Source organism: Choloepus didactylus, chromosome 3 (assembly GCF_015220235.1).
Source record: "Choloepus didactylus isolate mChoDid1 chromosome 3, mChoDid1.pri, whole genome shotgun sequence".
Classification (NCBI taxonomy): domain Eukaryota; kingdom Metazoa; phylum Chordata; class Mammalia; order Pilosa; family Megalonychidae; genus Choloepus; species Choloepus didactylus.
Window position 1 is genome coordinate 117,795,644 of NC_051309.1, and position 17,997 is coordinate 117,813,640.

Below are 17,997 nucleotides of genomic sequence, written 5' to 3' on the forward strand. Positions count from 1 at the left end.
AACTTGCCTTTTACAGGGGGCTAATTACAGGGCCTGAGGAGCAGCCGCTATTAAAGTAGCATTTGTTCTGAGGTTGAGGAGTTATTGCCGTGCGAAGTGTGGGGGATGCTGGCATGTGGATGACCAGGAGCCAGGCAGCCTCCGGAGACTGGGCCTTGGCCTCTCTCCAGGAGTGGGAATTGGGATGTGTCTTCTTCCCTGCCACCTTCTCCTGCAGCCCCCTTTTCCTTCCTTTATCTCCTCCTTGCCCCAACAGCATAAGCATTAGCTTCTAGTTTAACAGTGACTATTGTTTCCTTAAATTACAGCTCTGACCCATCTTGCAATTGGAATTTTTCTGTTCTACTAACGTTGGCCCTCAGCTTCTTCACATTTACTCTCGTTCCCTTGGCTGTTTTTGAGGAAGTTGAAGAATGCCAAGGGAGGGGTACAGAGAATAGGAAAAACAGCATATAGACCTGATACATGAAAAGCAAAAAAGTTGAATGGAATTTACAACATTTCAGTACTTAAGGACTAGTTAGTTTCTTTAGTTGTGTCATGCACATACATGTTTTGAGATAAAGACTAATTGTGTAGATTTATTTCAAACTCTAATGTTATCCACTATATTTATCTGATGTCTGCCTTTGTCTTTGGAAATTAGCACTTTGGTTTTTAACAGCTAATGCTTGGCAAATGTTATCATTATTTTCTGGAAAAGTGTTCTGTAAAAGCATTCTCTCCATTCAATTTTTACTCTTTAATTTTTACTCTTGCATATGTGACACCGATGGTAAGTACCAAAATGAATTGTATAAGCTGCGTGGCGCCTTTCCTTTACTTGGGACTGAACTTATTTGTTTTTCAGACTCTTACCTTAGAACTATACACAGACGATTTACTGTAGCACATTGATATTTACTGAATGAAAACCATGCATTCCTCCTGTTTAAATTTAAAAAGTCTTTACTATTGACTCCTTTTAACTAACAAATTATTTTTAAACATTGCAATTAATGGCCTTTGTCCTAGTTCAGTTTATGTGGTTCTGATGGAAGCTTTTTAGATATCCTTTTGAACAAACTCTAGGATTGCTATTTGATTTTTGATACCTACAGAACAGTTTCTGGTCTATCTCTTCCCACTCCCCATCTCCATTTTCATGGTGCTTTATTCCGTTTTTACTCATTTGCTTTGCTAGTTTCATAACATACCACCACACCCCAGTCTGTGTTCACATTAAAACATGAATGATAATCTCTGCTTTTATATAGCATCTTTCATCCTTTTACAGACAGTAGCTCATTAAGACATCCAGCTCTCTAACGAGTGTCAAGTATTATTATCCCTATTTCATGTTAGAGAATACGACAGGGAGGGTTGATTTGACTTGCCTGAGATCACATAAACAATCTGACATAGAAGCCAAGCCTGTTGCTTTGACTCTGGTTGAAGTTTCTTACTGGTGCTTGTATTATATCTGTCTGTCTGTCTGGCTTATCTGTCTGTCTGTCTTTCAGTCTATTTTAAGTTTAAAGTCACTTGGGGCTCTCTCCATTTATCAAAATCAGATTTCTTGACATGAATTCTGTCACTGTGTATTGGGGGCTGACTGCAGGCTCTATGCTTGGTGCTGCCTCCCACGATCCCAATGGACTGCTTTGAACAGGACTCGCAGTTGTACCCTTGGCATCGCAAGTTTCAGAAGGTTGGCAGGGCTGCAGGGAGCCTTCCTGAGGTGCCTGGGCAACAGCAGGCTCTGGCTGTGGGCCCATATTGGCTGTAAATTAAAGCCTTCCTCTATTCTGAACCAAAAAGGGCCTACTATGCTTTCAGGCATCTGTACAGGTGAGGTTGAAGTCATGGAAGGAACACTCATATAGGAGTCCAAGAGACCTGTGACTTTGGCAAATCAGTTTATTTTTCCTTCTCTTCATGTATAACAGAAGAGGGTGGGGCTCCATGGTCTGTGGTTTCTTTGAGCAATGATAATCTGAGAGATAAGAACAAAAGCAGAAGTTAGGCCTTTCCTTTTTGATTCCTTCCTTACAGAGTACCTTAAAGATAGTCATCCTACTCCACTAGATTTCCATTTACCTTCCTGACAAAATTAACAATAGCAACTAAAACAATAACAAAAGCCAGCATTTACAGAACACTTCATACCTCCTAGGAGCTGCGCTTAGTGCTTTGCCCCAATCTGATTTCATCCTTACTTCAACGCCTTGAGGTGGGTAGAGTAATTTCAATGTGATTTCAATTTCAATAAACATGCCCAGGGTCACACAGCCAGCAAGTGGTGGGATTGGGATTTGAACCAAACAGTATATCAACTACAAAGCCTGTAAAACTCTCCTCCACACACACATAATATAGAATTTATTTGAAGCCTTCAATTTTTATAGTCTGTAGTGCTCCCTTGTCTTAAAATGGACATTTTGGTTAACATTTTGTTTCTGACTTGGGATCTCTACTTCTATCCTGAAACTGAAATTATTTTTGTTGTCTTCATGGTCCCTTTTGATTGATATATCCTTGGAAAGTTCTTTGGAGGTTGTTTACTGACTCCTAAGTTGTAATTCTTCTTTGCTTTGCATTTCCAGGTCATTAAAACACCTATGACCAGCCAGAAGACCTTTGAATCTCTGTTAGACTTTAGCAAAACTCTGGGAAAGCATCCTGTTTCTTGCAAGGTAGAGTATCTTTAGTTTGGGAAGGAGGTGATCTTCCTTGGAACCTGACTCATTCCCAGTAGCATTCCTCTTCAGTAGAATCGTGCGAGAGACAAGGCACTGTTGGCTGCACACTGGCTGGTGTGCTGTAAAGATCAGGCTGCAGATGCAGCCTCCGTTCCACTTTGTTGGCAGGGAAAGCAGACTGCTTAGCCATACTTGAGGCCAGCAGGTGGATAATGCGTTATCCAAACAAAGCCCAGGCCTGAATTCAGCTGAACAAAGGACTTGGGACTTATCTCTGGGCCCTAGTTTATTTCATTGATAAATGGCTGCATTTTGATAAGTGGTTTCAGTTACCCCCATTAGCAGCAGAACCCTGTGTGTCAGGTGCAGCCTGATGGACACGTGTGTGCCTGATGGCTTTCCTAGGGCACACTGGGCCCAGCGGGCACATGCATCCCTGCTTCACTTTCAGAAAGAAGGTGTCAGATGTTTTAAGGAAATAATAGAAGTGGGGAAGAGACCACCCTGCCCCAGAGTGTTAATGAAGTTGTTTCTCAGTGGACTGTTGCATTCTGTTTCTGTTTTGTTTTTCGTTAAGAAGCTTAGTTGACTGGGAATTATGCTTGACCTCCATTTGGCTTTTTTTTTTCCCCTTTCTTAGGAGATTCAGTTACATGTTAAGTCATCCCAATTACTAAAATGATAACTACTTCATTTTGATTTCCTTCATTGTCTCTGTTTGCTTTAGTTCTCTGTCAGAAACCTAAGGACTACACTTCTGTGTGGTTTTGCAGTTTTTCCGTAGAGGCAGTTGTGTCAAGAAATGCCACACCATTACTAATTTTTTCAAATAAGCCATCTATTTTTTGACCATGATGTTTTATATCGTTATGGTTCTTCTCATGGTATCCTTTTGCTTTCTAAAACATTCTCGTTTGAGACCATAGTATTACATTAATCCATGTAAAATCATATTGTTCACAACTTATCTGAAAAAGGCAACTGTTGGACCTCCGTAGCCAAAGAGAACAGACTTATGTACATGCTGGTCTGCCCAGTCTAAGAGAGAAGTTTGTTAGTAGGGAGCCTCATTTCTTTAGACACCCATTTTTTGTTTATTTTAGTGTTTTGAAATCTGGTTTAAAAAATTATATTAGTAACTGCATGCTATGGTTGCACTTTCTTACCCCATTATGCTTTGTTAGTGGAAGTAAGTAGTAACAGTGTTGGAAAGAATTAGTGTGTAGCAAATAAGGAGCTGATTTTTAAAAGAAGGAAGTGAGAAGGCCAGTGATTATCTTCAGCAAAATCATTAATTCATAGAGGGTGAAGAGCTGTTATGTCATAGTGGCTACAGCAGCTGGGGGATAAGGAACTCTCTGAACAAATTGCTCTTGTTACATCATTCTAAAATCCTCTCTCTGTGTGCTACCTTTGGGCATTCTGGGTCAGTTTTTCAGACTCTTGATGAGGCATCCAGACAAAATGTGGCAACCACATAGAATAAGGGTTAGCAAACTTTTTCTTTAAAGAGCTGGATAGTAAATATTTAGGCTTTGTGGGCCATGTGGTTTCTGTTGCAACTACTCCGTTATGTAGTGTAGTATGAAAGCAGCCACAGACAATACACAAGGAGATGAACATGGCTGTGCTCCAGTAAAGCTTTATTTACAAAGACAGCTCGTGGCCTGGATTTGACCTGTAGGACCATAGTTTACCAACCTCTGACACAGAAAAATGATGCTAATGTGCCTGGAATATGTCTTTCTTCATAATGAGGTGTCTCAGGGAGGATGTAATGTACAGGTTAAGGGCCCAGACACTGGAACCAGCCTGACTAGGTTCAAATTCTGGTTCTGTCACTTACTGGCTGTGTAACCTAGGGCATGTTACTTAACCTCTCTGTGCCTCAGTGTCCTCATGATGATAATAGTACCTGTCTCACAGGGTTATTATCAGCAGTGAACAAGTTAGTATTTATAAAGTATTTAGGACAGCGCCTGGCATATAGTAAATACAATAAATAAAGTGTTAAATAAAATAAAGGATTATGAAAAGTACAAGATTTATGATTATGTAAAATTAAATTGTGTTATAAAAGGACTGTCTCTTTACATTCCCATCAATATTATGAAAGTACCTTTCTCTTTGTATTCTCAGCAACATTGAATATTATAATAATAAAAAAAACCTTGATAATCTTATTGTCAAAAATGTTTTATTCTACTGAATGTTTCTTAGATTACTAGTGAGTTTAAATATTTTGTGAGTTTTAGTGCATTTTCTTTATTGCACTCTCTGAGCCCTTTATATAGAAGATGTAACTGTTATAATTGAAACATATATTTTTCCTGGACTGTTTTTGGACTTTTAATCTTGCATATGGTATGTTTCACATTCTCAGGTATCCTATCCTGAATTTCCACAATAAATCTTTTGAAATTAAAAAGTGTTTTTGCCCCAGTTACGAAGTCAACGTAGTTTCATTAATATAATCTTGGTTAAACCAATAAAGCCCTCCTGTGAATTGTGGACTTAGGGGTCGGGACTAGTTGCAGTTTGTCCAGAGTTGAAGGAGGTACAGTCATGTTGTTTTTACTGTCCAGTTTACAAACATGTTGTCAGGTTATATAGAAGAGTAAGGCATGAGCCTGGTCATCTTTAATCCAGATGTTTGTTGAGTGCTTCGTATGTGCTAGAAACTGAGTATGAGGCCCAGGGCCAGAGTGAGGAGTTCTGCCTCTGGGAAGATCACAGCCTTCTGACAAAAGGAGGGGTGCCATTTACTTAGTGGGAATCAGCTTTACATGAATACCACTAAAAAAATTACCAACCTGACCTTCCCCACCAGCACCCAGAAGAGATCAGTTGGTAAAGTCCAAATCCCACATTAGTCCTCTGGGAGAGATGATGAAGCATCTTTATAGGAAGAGAAAGCAATGAACCAGGTACGTAGTACAAGGAATCATCTCAGGAGTAGAGGGTCTGGTAGGCTGTGAAGGACCAAGGATTCATTGGAGAATCGGCCCCAACCGTGTGTTGGAACATGAGAAAACACCGAGCAGCCAAAGAATGGCCCCATAGAGCCTGGGATGTAGTACTCTTTTGAGCTGTGTTTAAGATGGAGTGTTATTTGTACTAGATTTCTGAAAGAAGTGTGAGAGAGGAGAGGAGTAAAGGGGCTACCAGTTGAGTATAGGCTATGTGCATGGCATTTTATATGGTTTTTAATTTAATTTTTATAATAACTTGCTGCAGAAATTGTTACCCCCCAATTCACAGATGAGGAAATTGAGTTTCAGAATGTTACATGGGCAGAATGTGAGCAATGGAGCCCAGATCTGCCTGTCTCCAGTGGCCCTGCTGCCTCCATCAGCCTTTATTTCAGCATCTGTACAGTGGAGACACCTGTTTTTTTTGTTTGTTTGTTTTTTGTTTGTTTGTTTTTAAGTATTATGAGTGTTGGATGAAATGTTACATGAGATAGAAAGAAGGCTGTGCTGGTACTTTAAAACACATTTCAAAAATGCATAGCTTCATAAGATGTGAATAACATAATCCAGGGCAAAAGGGAGCAATCTGGTGACTTCACAAAGGATGAAGTTTAATGAAAATTCACTTGTCTTTTATTTTTCTCTCTCTTGAAACAGGACACTCCAGGGTTTATTGTAAACCGTCTGCTGGTGCCATACCTTATGGAAGCAGTCAGGCTGCATGAACGAGGTAGCTGTCCTACACAGGCTGTGAGCAGCCAACCTCAGCTCCTGGTGCTGTCTTCCGGGAGTTACCGCACAGTATCTGTAGGAAGGGGCAGGCGGTGCAGACTAGAGGAAGGAGACTTACGTTTTCTAGCTCTGTGACCTCGGCCCTCACCCCCACTTGAGCCTGGTGCCCTTGTTCCTGTGTTCCCAGCGTCCACTGGATTCTCTGAAGTCTCTGAAGTGAGGCTCTGGGAGCCCCCACCGCAGTCCCAGCCAGAGCAGTTACACGGCTGCCTGGATTTATATCCTTTATCTCTGCTTTTAGTTAAAAGGTTAACTACTTAAAACTGATAATAATGATTTAAAAACCACTGGACTAAGTGATCTTTAAAGTTCCCTAAGGTCCTAAAATTTTGTGCTGGGTGATGGGAGAGAATATGAGAAAAGGCTGACATGAGGACTGTTTCTAACAGCTCTGTTTCTGTCCTTACTAAATGATGCCATACCTTTTTTTTAACCTTAAGGATGGCTAAAAATTTTTCCTCGATAATTGTTGCTTGACAGAGAATGGTTTTCCCTATTGTAGAAATACAAGGCTTGGGGTATGTTCCAAGGCTGTAAAATAACATGCATCCTTCTGCCTCCTTTCCCATCCCTGTTTCTGCAAAGATAACCATCATGTCTGCTTGAAAGGCAAACAAGCCTTGGTAGGACTGGATAAAAAGCAAGGGTAATTGTTTCCAATTACCTCATTCACAATTGCTTGCTCCTGAGAATGTCGTTTTTGAAACAAAACATTTATGCCAGCTCTTGCAGAAAGATGAAAGCTCATTTGCTTCCTCAAAATCTGCTTTAAATATTAAAACTTTTCCCTGTTTTATGGAAGCAGTTGCCTGATTTTTGCTCCAAGATCAAACCAATACTTCTGTTTATCTATCAACAAATATGCTAATTACACCTCAAAAAAAGCATGAAGCTTTTGCTCTACCTTGAAAGACAGGGTTTTGTGTTTTTTAAAAAAATAAAATGTAGTGTTTTAGAATGTACCATGTGGGTGATTCACCTGTTAATGGTGTTTTTCTCCTTGAAACGTACTGTCACTTTTGATATATTTTTTAATATACCATGTATCTAATTGTAAATTGAAAACTGTTTTCTTTTCTTCTGCTCACCTCTTATCCTAAACATGGGGATTTCCCTGTGTACCTCTCCATCATTAGCCACTGGTGAGGTGAAGCTGGAAGGGCAGTTTCTGACCCCACGTGGGAAGTGCTCTTAGTTTGCTCTTGGCACTGCTGTCCGTAGAGCCTGCCGTTGCTGGTCCCGCTGCCTCTTTCTCCACAGCCTTCTCAGAGCCTGTGAGTAGAAGCAGCATGGTCATGGCTGGGGGAATGCTGTTTCCCAGCAAGCCACAGTAAGGGCTTGATCCGCATGTTGCCCCTCAGGCTTCTTACCATGTCTGTCCTGCTACCTTGCAGCTTCCCTCTCTCGCAGCCAGCGGTGAGTGGTGCTTAGAGGCACGCCGCCAGCCAGTCTCCATTCGCCTGCCACTCAGCTGCTCTCAACAGCCAGCTGACTGCATCAGCTCCACTTTGAGACCCAAAGCCATCTGAGATTCTCCCTCTCTGGCCCACCACATTCGTTCCGACCCCCCCCCCCCACCCCCCCATATATCCTTCTGTTGTCAACGCTCTGTGCTAGTGTCATACCTTAGAAGTATATCATGCAAGCCCCTATCTGTATCTGTGGTGCTGATCTGTGGGAAACATGCCTTTAAACAACCTCTTTCAATCCTATTCACCTTCAATACAGTTCTGATACTTACAATCCCATTAACATTTGTCACCCCTATCCATTCCCTTACCTTGGAATTCACCATCATTAACATATCTGAGCATATTAGCTTATCATTCCCCCTGTTCTGGTTTGCTAATGCTGCCGTTATTGCAAAATACCAGAAGTAGATTGGCTTTTATAAAGGAGGTTTATTTGATTACAATGTATAGTCTGAAGGCTATGAAAATGTCCAGATTAAGGCATCAGTACAAGTATACCTTCACCGAAGGAAGGCCAGTGGTGTCCGGAAAACCTCTGTTGGCTGGGAAGGCATGTGGCTGGTGTCTGCTTTCTTCCAGGTTGTGTTTCAAAATGGCCGCCTCCAAAATGTCAGCATCAGCTTTCAACGGCCGTCTTCAAAATGTGTCTCTCAGCTGCAGCAACAGTGATTAAATCAAAGACCCATGCTGAATGGGCAGAGCCACATTTCCATGGAAACATTTAATCAAGAGGTCACACACTAATCAAAGGTGTCACTCATAGTTGAGTGGGTCACATCTCCATGGAAACAATCAAATGGTTCCAACCTAATCAACACTAATACATCTGCCCCCATAAGACTGCACCAAAGAATATGGTGTTTTGGGAGACATAATATATCTAAACTGGCACACCCCATCGCTAGCTATTGTCTATTACTAGGTCCCCAGTACTTTATAAGACATTGATTTTAATGTTGTTCAGAGAGTTCATAGAAGTGGTAACATACAGTATCTCTCCTTTTGTGTCTGACTTATTTCACTCAGCATTATATCTTCAAGGTTCATCCATGTTGCCGTGCGTTTCAGGACCTTGTTCCTTCTTACGGCTGCATAGTATTCCATCATATGTATATACCACATTTTGTTCATCCACTCGTCTGTTGAAGGACACTTGGATTATTTCCATCTCTTGGCAGTTGTGAACAATGCTGTTTTGAACATCTTTGTACAAATGTCTGTTCGTGTCACTGCTTTCAGAACTTCTGGGTATATACGAAGAAGTGGAATTGCCCAACTGTAGGATAACTCGATAACTAGTTTTCTGAGGAACTGCCAAACCATCTTCTAGAATGGCTGTACCATTTTACATTCCCACCAGCAATGGATAAGAGTTCCAATTGCTCCACATCCTCTCCAGCATTTATTGTTTCCTGTTTGTTTAATGGCAGCCATTCTTATTGGTGTGAGATGGCATCTCAGTGTGGTTTTGATTTGTATTTCCCTAATAGCTAGTGAAGATGAACATTTTTTTTGTATGTTTTTTAGCCATTTGTATTTCCTCTTCAGAAAAATATCTTTTCTTATCTTTTGCCCATATTATAATTGGGCAGTTTGTACTACTATTGTTGAGTTGGAGGATTTCTTTATATATGTAGGATATCAGTCTCTTTATCAGATACATGGTTTCCAAATATTTTCTCCCATTGAGTTGGCTGCCTCTTCACCTTTTTGACAAAGTTTTTTCAGGCGCAGAAGCTTTTGATTTTGAGGAGTTCCCATTTATCTATTTTTTTCTTTTGTTGCTTTTATTTTGGGTGTAAAGTCTAAGAAGTGACATCCTAATACTAGGTCTTGAAGATGTTTCCCTGCATTATCTTTTAGGAGTTTTATGGTACTGTCTCGTATATTGAGGTCTTTGATCCACTTTGAGTTAATTTTTGTATAGGGTGTGAGGTATAAAGGTCCTCATTCATTCTTTTGGTTATGGCTATCCAGTTCTCCCAGCCCCATTTGTTGAAGAGACTGTTCTGTCTCAGTTCAATGGATTTGGGGGCCTTATCAAAAATCAGTCAATTTCCGAACTCGCAGTTCGATTCCATTGATCAATATGTCTATCTTTATGCCAATACCATGCTGTTTTGACCACTGTAGCTTTATAGTAGGCTTCAAAGTCTGTAAGTGTAAGGCCTCCCACTTCGTTTTTTTTTAGGATGTCTTTGGCAATTCGAGGCCCCTTTCCCTTCCAAGTAAATTTTATAACTAGCTTTTCCAAGTCTGCAAAGTAGGTTGTTGGAATTTGGATTGGGATTGCATTGAATCTGTAGATGAGTTTGGGTAGAATTGACATCTTAACAATGTTTAGTCTTCCTGTCCGTGAACATGGAATATTTTTCCACTTATTTAGGTCCTTTTTTTATTTCTTTTAGTAAATTTTTGTAATTTTCTATGTAGAGGTCTTTTATGTCCTTGGTTAAGTTTATTCCTGGGTACTCGATTTTTTTGGTTGCTATTGTGAATGGAGTGTTTTTGATTGCCTCTTCAGTTAGGTCATTACTAGCGTATAGGAACATTACTGGTTTATATGCATTGATCTTATATCCTGCCACTCTGCTGAATTTGTTTATTATCTCAAGTAGCTTTGTGGGTGAATTCTCAGGATTTCCCAAATGCAAGATCATATCATCTGCAAATAATGACAGTTTTACTTCTTCCTTTCCAATTTGGATACCTTTTACATCTTTGTTTTGGGGAATTGCTCTGGCTAGAACTTCTAGCATAATGTTGAATAATAGAGGCGACAGTGGGTATCCTTGTCTCGTTCGCAATCTTAGGGGGAAGGCTTTCAGTCTCTCACCGTTGAGTACTATGCTGGCTGTGGTTTTTTCATATATGCCCTTTATCATATTGAGGAAGGTTCCCTCAATTCCTACCTTTTGAAGTGTGTTTATCAAAAAGGGATGTTGACTTTTGTCAAATGCTTTTTCAGCGTCTATGGAGATGATCATTTGATTTTTCCCTTTGGATTTGCTAATGTGTTGAATTACATTAATTGATTTTCTTATGTTGAACCACCCTTGCATACTAGGAATGAACCCCACTTGGTTGTGGTGTGTAATTCTCTTAATGTGCTTTTGGATTCAATTTGCAAGCATTTTGTTTAGGATATTTGCATCTGTATTCATTAGGGAGATTGGCCTATAGTTTTCCTTTTTTGTAGTATCTATCTGGTTTTGGTATCAGGGTGATATTAGCTTTATAAAATGAATTAGATGGTGTGCCTCCCTTGTCATTTTTTATGCTTCCTTGCCATTCCTGTTCTGCCTTGTCGTCGCGGCTCTCCCTATTCCAGTCAGGCAGCAGAGAAACTCCCTATTCCTTCAGGCAGCAGACACTCCTGTTACCTCATATCTTCTGACGTGTGGCATCCTGTAGAACTCTAATCATTTGTGGTGCTTGCTGAAAAAGCTTCATATTGTCAAGGAAGTTTCAGAGACCCTGCATGTTGTATCATACCCCCTACTTCCCACCCCTACACAGCTGTGGGAGTCTCAGGATCAGCATCATATTAAAGCCTTTGTGTGGTCAGTCATGCAGTGAAGACACTCTGACTTTGTTTAGCCCAACCATTTCCGAACTCATCTGGGGGAAACTTTTCTGTACAACTGTTGATATCCCGGGAGTGCAAAGGCTCCATGCACACGGATTGGTAAATGCTGCTTTGAGGGGTGGAGGCTTATCGTAAGGATGCGTAGGAGTTTGGAGCAAAGAATCCTCTCAGCCACAGTCCACTCAGGCCTCCTGGACAGCAGGGCAGCTTCCAGAATGCCACAAAGCCCTCCGACCTCCCCTCAGCTTCTGATAGTGGCTCATGGGCCCACTGTCCACTGCCCTCTGAGTCTCGTTCTTCTGCCGTGCTGGGCCTTCTTTCTCAGTGTCCTTCAGCTTCTGTCCTCACTCTCTCTATTGCTCTCATTCATTCACGCTATAATTGAGGATCGGTGTGGTCAGTCACTGATTCCTGTGATCTGAGCCTCTTTCTTCAGGCCTTTGAATTGGCTGATGCCCAACAGTAGACTGCTACCCCTTGGCAGACACACACTCCCAATGACTCAGCTCTGGCAGGATGGTGGGGCCAAATGGTTAGCTCTTCTCAGGAGGGCTGTGCTGGTGGCAGGCCCTGGGGGCGCAACGACCTGCCTCCCAGTCTCTCGCCTGCTCAGGACATACTCAGTGGCTCTGTGGTAACCCATTAAACACAGTGCCCTTGCCAGGGGACCACTTTTCTCATCATCTGCCCTGCTTACCTTTTTCCCAGCTTTCTTACAAGGCCCCACCTGAGTTTCCTTAATGCTCCAGGCTGGTTGTAATCTCTGTCATCATAACTCTCTTTGAATGCTTTGGAACCTCTCTTGAGACACTGCCACTACTTCCCTGTGACATGGCATGGATCTTTCTTCTGCTACTACACTGTGTTTTCTGGGGCAGTGTCTGGGTCCTCTTATTTATACCCGTAAAGTGCTTGTATGTGACAGGCATTTGGTAAGTAACAGTTGATGAACAGAGGAATGGCGCCACATTACTGATCATGTTGGCGTGAGTCTGGTTTGTGGTTGATGCTGAGAATGGTTGGCAGGTGGTGCTGATGAGCCTGTTAGAGAAACTTGCTGGGGCAGGTGCCAGGTCCGCAGCCAGGAAGAAGATCTGGGAGTTCACTGATGAAGCTTTTCTTTGTTGTCTTGCCCAAAGTTTTAGGGGCTCTTAACTTGGAAGGGGAGTTCCATGAACCTCCTAAGTTTGTTGCAAAATTCTGCATTTTTTTATGGAGAGGGTGTCAGATTCTCAGGGAAGTACTTGACACTAAAGTTTAGGAATTATTAGTGTAAAACATATTATCACCCTTATCTCATACTTGGCACATCTGTCTGCATGTGTTTAATGATGAATTGATTGCTGCTTTTGCTTTTTAATACTCGGAACAGAATTTTTACAGTTGTGCTGACTTTGCAAAACTGTTTAGATTTGTTACATGACATACTGTATCTTCATATTATTTTTTGAAATAAAATAGTCCTCAAATGAGTCTCTGAATCTGGAGTTGTAGTCTTGCCACTAGCTCTAGGGTTCATTGTCCTGTCCTTGAATATAGATTTGACTAAACAGCTTTAGTTGAATTGAAACCATATCTGATTTCTGTCCCCATGGAGCTTATAGTGTAATGTGGGGAGACAGATCGTAATAAATGAGCCAATATTAACCTAACATGTTAGATCGTGGTCTATAATAGCGGAGAAGTAAAATCAAGGAGATGGGGGAAGTCCTGGCCTGAAGTCCTGATAGTTGCTCTTTTGTATATAGGGAGGAGGGGAAAGCTCTCTGCTGGGGTAACACTGGAACAGAGACCTGAAGGAAGAGGTTGAGCCTTGAAGATGTCTGAGGGTATTATACAGGGAAGAGCTGCTAAGCCATGAGAGAGGAGTGTGCAGTTATAATACCATGAAATTCTCTGAGCAGAGTTCACTTAGGAGCTGCAGAGCCACAATCCAAATAAGCCATGCTCTGTCTCACCCTGCCCCTGCTCGTGCTGTTCTCTCTGCCAGGAATACCCTTTCCCACCTGCTCTTGAGATTCTCTTCATCCTTCAGAACTCAGGCCTCATGGTGGCTTTGATTGAAGTGCAGTCTGAGTAAATCGCTCCATTGTTGCTCACACAGAACTGTGTGTATCTTCATGACTGTTTAGCATTTGTTATGTTGAAATTTTTGATTTGCACATCTGCCTTTTCCTCTGTCCTGAGCACCTTGAGGGCTCATCTTGTTTTCCTTTGTCTCACTCTGAGTCTCTGATGCCTTGTTTGTAATAGATATTAAATAAAAGTCGAATGAATGAGTGAGGCCCCCTGTTAAGGTTACTGTGTTTGCTTTTTTATGGCCTAAAATTCAAATAGCAGTTCTCGGGATCTTCTGGTTGACTGATTAGTGTAGGGCTAATAATGTCACCCATAAAAAGTAGTTGGGAGGTATTTTAATTTAATTTAAACTGCCTTGAAATCCTTTGACTTTGGTATTTCATGTGTTCTTAAAAATATATATCTGTTCTAGTGATTCTTGTTCTTGAGCCTAAAAATCCAAATTTTTAGGCACAAAATTTCCCTCTGTTCAAATACTACTTCTGCCTTTTAACTAGCTTTGATATGATTTATCACTTCTTTATGTTTGGGAAGGAAATTCTAGATAGCCATTTGTTATAAAATATTCCAGTTCCTGATTTCACAGAAAGGGGACTGTTTGTTCTCTGTAAAGGCCTCATGTGGCCCCAGGTCAATATGTTAAGGGTAAAATTCCAAGGAAAAAAGCACATCAGTCCTTGTCTTAGTCTATTCAGCACACCCAAGCATCCATGGCAATTATAAATCTGATCTGGATTTTTCTCTATTTTTACTTCCTCCCTTCTTTTAATTTTTATCATGGTAGTGTATATACAATGTAACATTTCCCATTTTAACCACTTTCAGGTGTACGATTTAGTGGTGTTAATTAGATTCATAATGTTGTGCTATCATAACCATCCTTCATTCCCTCAATTTTTTTATCTCCCCAAATAGAGACTGTACTCATTAAGCATTAACTCCCCATTCCCCACTCCCCACTTGCCTGTGGTACCCTGTAATCTTTTTGTGTCTGTGAATTTGCACGTTCTAGTTATTTCGTATAAGTGAGATCATACAATCTTTGTCCTTTTGTTTCTGGCTCATTTCATTCAACATGATGTCTTCAGGATTCATCCATGTTGTCGCATGCATCAGATTTCATTCCTTTTTTTGGCTTAATGATATTCCATTGCGTGTATATGCCACATTTTGTTTATCCATTTATCCATTGATGAACACTTGGGTTACCCCCACCTTTTGGCAGATGTGGCTAATGAACATTGGTATACAGCTATCTATCTGAGTCCTTGCTTTCACTTCCTTGGGGTATATATCTAGAAGTGGGATTGCTGGGTTATATGGTAATTCTGTACTTTGTGAGAAATTGCCCAGTTGTTTTCCATAGAGGCTGCCTCATTTTACATTTCCACCAACAATGCACGAGGGTTCCTATTTCTCTACATCCTCACCAACACTCTTTTTTTCTTTCTGTTTTTCAAATAATAGCTTTTCTAGTGGGTGTGAAGTGTATCTCATTGTGGTTTTGATTTGCATTTCTCTAATGGCTAATGGTGTTGAGCATGTTTTCATGTACTTATTGCCCATTTGTAGATCTTCTTTGGAGAAGTGTCTCTTCAGGTCCTTGGTCCATTTTTTTTTTAATTGGGTTGTTTATCTTTTTGTCGTTGAGTTGTAGGAGTTCTTTATATCATCTGAATATTAAACCTTTACCAAATATATGGCTTCCAAATATTTTCTCCCATTCTGTAGGTTGTCTTTTCATTTTCTTGATAATGTCCTTTGATGCACAAAAGTTTTTAATTTTGATGAGGTCCCTGTCTTAGTTTCCTGGCTGCTATGACAAACACCACATAATGGGCGAAGGTGGATAGTTTCAGAGGCTGGAAGGTTTGCTTCCTCCTGGTGTTGATGGCTGGCAGTCTTTGGGTTCCTTGGCTTTCCTATCACATGGCAGTGTCCTCTCCTGTCTCTTCTGGGTTCCATTGACTTCCAGCTTCTGGCTTCTCCCTGTGCTTTTTTCTATAAGGCCCCCAGAAATAGTATTAAGATCCATTGTAATTTAGTTGCCCACACCTTAACTAAAAACAACATCTTCTAAAGGTCCTACTTACAGTCAGTTCACATCCCCAGGAATGGATTAAGATTAAGAAAATTTTTTTTTTTTTATCCGTAACTCAATTTGCCACAGTCCAATTTATCTGTTTTCACTTTTGTTTCTTGTGCTTTTACTGTAAAGTCTAAGAATGCGTCACCAAATACAAGGCTCTGAAGATATTTCCCTGTGTTTTCTTCTAGGAGTCTCATAGTTTTATTTCTTACATTTAAGTCTTTGATCCATTAAGAGTTAATTTTTGTATATGATGTGAGGTAGGGGTCCACTTTCATTGTTTTGCATGTGGATATCCAGTTTTCCCAGCACCGTTTGTTGAAGAGATTATTTTTTTCCCTTTGAGTGCACTTAAAACCCTTGTCAGAAATCACTGTGCTTTTCTTTAAACAATTATCTTGACTAAAGGCTTTATGTAAATATGATTCCAGGGGAATATGCATTACTTGTAAAACCAAGAAAGTTGACAAAAATTTTTTTACATATAAAAACAGGAAGCTCAATTCTTAACTTTTTTTTTTTAAAAAAAGCTTATTTCTCAATGAAAAATAGGCATTTTATTTAAATATTATTCTTCTAACTTTTAAACTTTTTTTGTTGAAATACAGTTAAACTTACAGGACATTTACAAAAATAAAAACTCCATATAAGGAACTCCAGCATATTCCTGTCCCCCAAGATACCCAGATCAACCAATTTTAACATTTTGCCACATTGGCTGTATCATTTGATCTTATCTATCCATCACCTATCAGTCTATCCATCTATCCCTCTGTCCATCTATCTGCCTGAATCTATCAGTCTGTTTTCTGAACACTTGAGTGTAGGTTGCATATATCTTGCTCCTTGAATACTTTATGCTGCCATGTGCACTTCCTGAGAACAAGGATATTCACTTATGTATCTGTCTTAAGTGCAGCTATCAAGCTGAAGAAATTTAACATAGATATAAAGCTTACAATCTATATTCTGATTTTTTTGTTTCAGTAAATATCCTTTTGAGCCTTTTCTTCTCCCTTGTCATATCTCATCCGGAATCATGTATTGCCTCCAACTGCCATTGTCTCTTTAGTTGCTCTTTCTTTAAAAAAAAAAAAAAAAAAAAAATTATTGGGGGAACATATACACAACCATAAACTTTCCCATCTCAGCCATTCTCAGGCATACAATTCAGTGGAGTTAATCATATTCACTATGTTGTGGCACACTCACCACCTTCCATTACTAAAACTTTTCCATCACTCCAGACAAACCCTATACTTGTTTTGCATTAACTCTTCATTTCCCCTGTCCCAGTCCATCCCTGGCAACCTGTACTCTTAATTTCTGCCTCTACAAACTTGCATATTCTCCAGTATTTTCTTTATAGTTACCATGGGGCTTAAATTTAACATCCTGAACTTGTAGCAGTCTTGTTTGCTTTGATACCACCTTAACTTAAATAGGATACACAAACTATGTTCCTCTACTCCTCCACCCCCCACTTTTATGAAGTTCTTGTCACAAATGACATATTTATACATTATGAGTCCAAAACCACTGAAGACTCATTACATTTTGTACATTAGCCTTTTCAGTACTGTAGGAAGTAAAAAGTGGTGTTACAAACCAAAAATACAATAGTACTGGCATTTTTATTTACCCTTGTTGTTACCCTCACTGGAGATCTTTGCTTCCTCATGTGGCTTTGATCTATTTATTGTCCCTTCCTTTTAACCTGTAGAACTCTCATTGGTTGGTATCTCTTATAGGGCAGGTCTATTGGTGAGAAGTCCCTCAGTTTTGGTATATATGGGAATGCCTTTATTTCTCCCTCATTTTTGAAAGACAGTTTTGCTAGATACAGAATTCTTGGTTGGCAGTTTTGCATTCAGCAGTTTAAATATGTCCTCCCACTGCCTTCTTGCCTCTGTGGTTTCTGATTTGAAATCAGCACTTAGTCTTATTGAGGGTCCCTTGTACGTGATATGTTGCTTCTCTTGTTCTTTCAGAATTCTCTTCTTCATCTTTGGCCTTTGGCAATTTGATTATAATTTGCTGCAAAATAGGTCTATTTGGGTTTCTCCTTTTTGGAGTTCATTGTGCATTTTGGATGTGTATATACAATTTGAGAAGGTTTCAGCCACTATTTCTTTGAATATTCTGTCTCTCCTTTCTCTCTTCTCCTGAAATGCTCCACAGTGTATATATTGGTACATTTGATGGTATTCCGTAGGTCCCTCAGGCACTGTTTTCTTTTCTTCATTCTTCTGCTCCTCAGACTGGATGACGTATCTTCAAGTTCTCTCATTCTTCTTCTGCCAGCTCCAATGTGCTGTTGAAC

At 40.2% G+C, this 17,997-nt stretch overlaps 1 protein-coding gene across 2 annotated transcripts in view; it reads left to right on the forward strand.

The window, feature by feature from the left end:
* The window catches only part of HADH (hydroxyacyl-CoA dehydrogenase), a 70,143-nt gene that overhangs the window by 49,636 nt on the left and 2,510 nt on the right, over positions 1-17,997 (forward strand). The window contains exons 5-6 of one of the 2 annotated variants that reach the window (XM_037830426.1): positions 2,586-2,675; positions 6,311-6,383. In XM_037830426.1, the coding sequence (XP_037686354.1) occupies positions 2,586-2,675; positions 6,311-6,383 (163 nt within the window). The remainder of the gene's footprint in view (positions 1-2,585; positions 2,676-6,310; positions 6,384-17,997) is intronic. The other variant, XM_037830427.1, reaches the window with a different exon arrangement.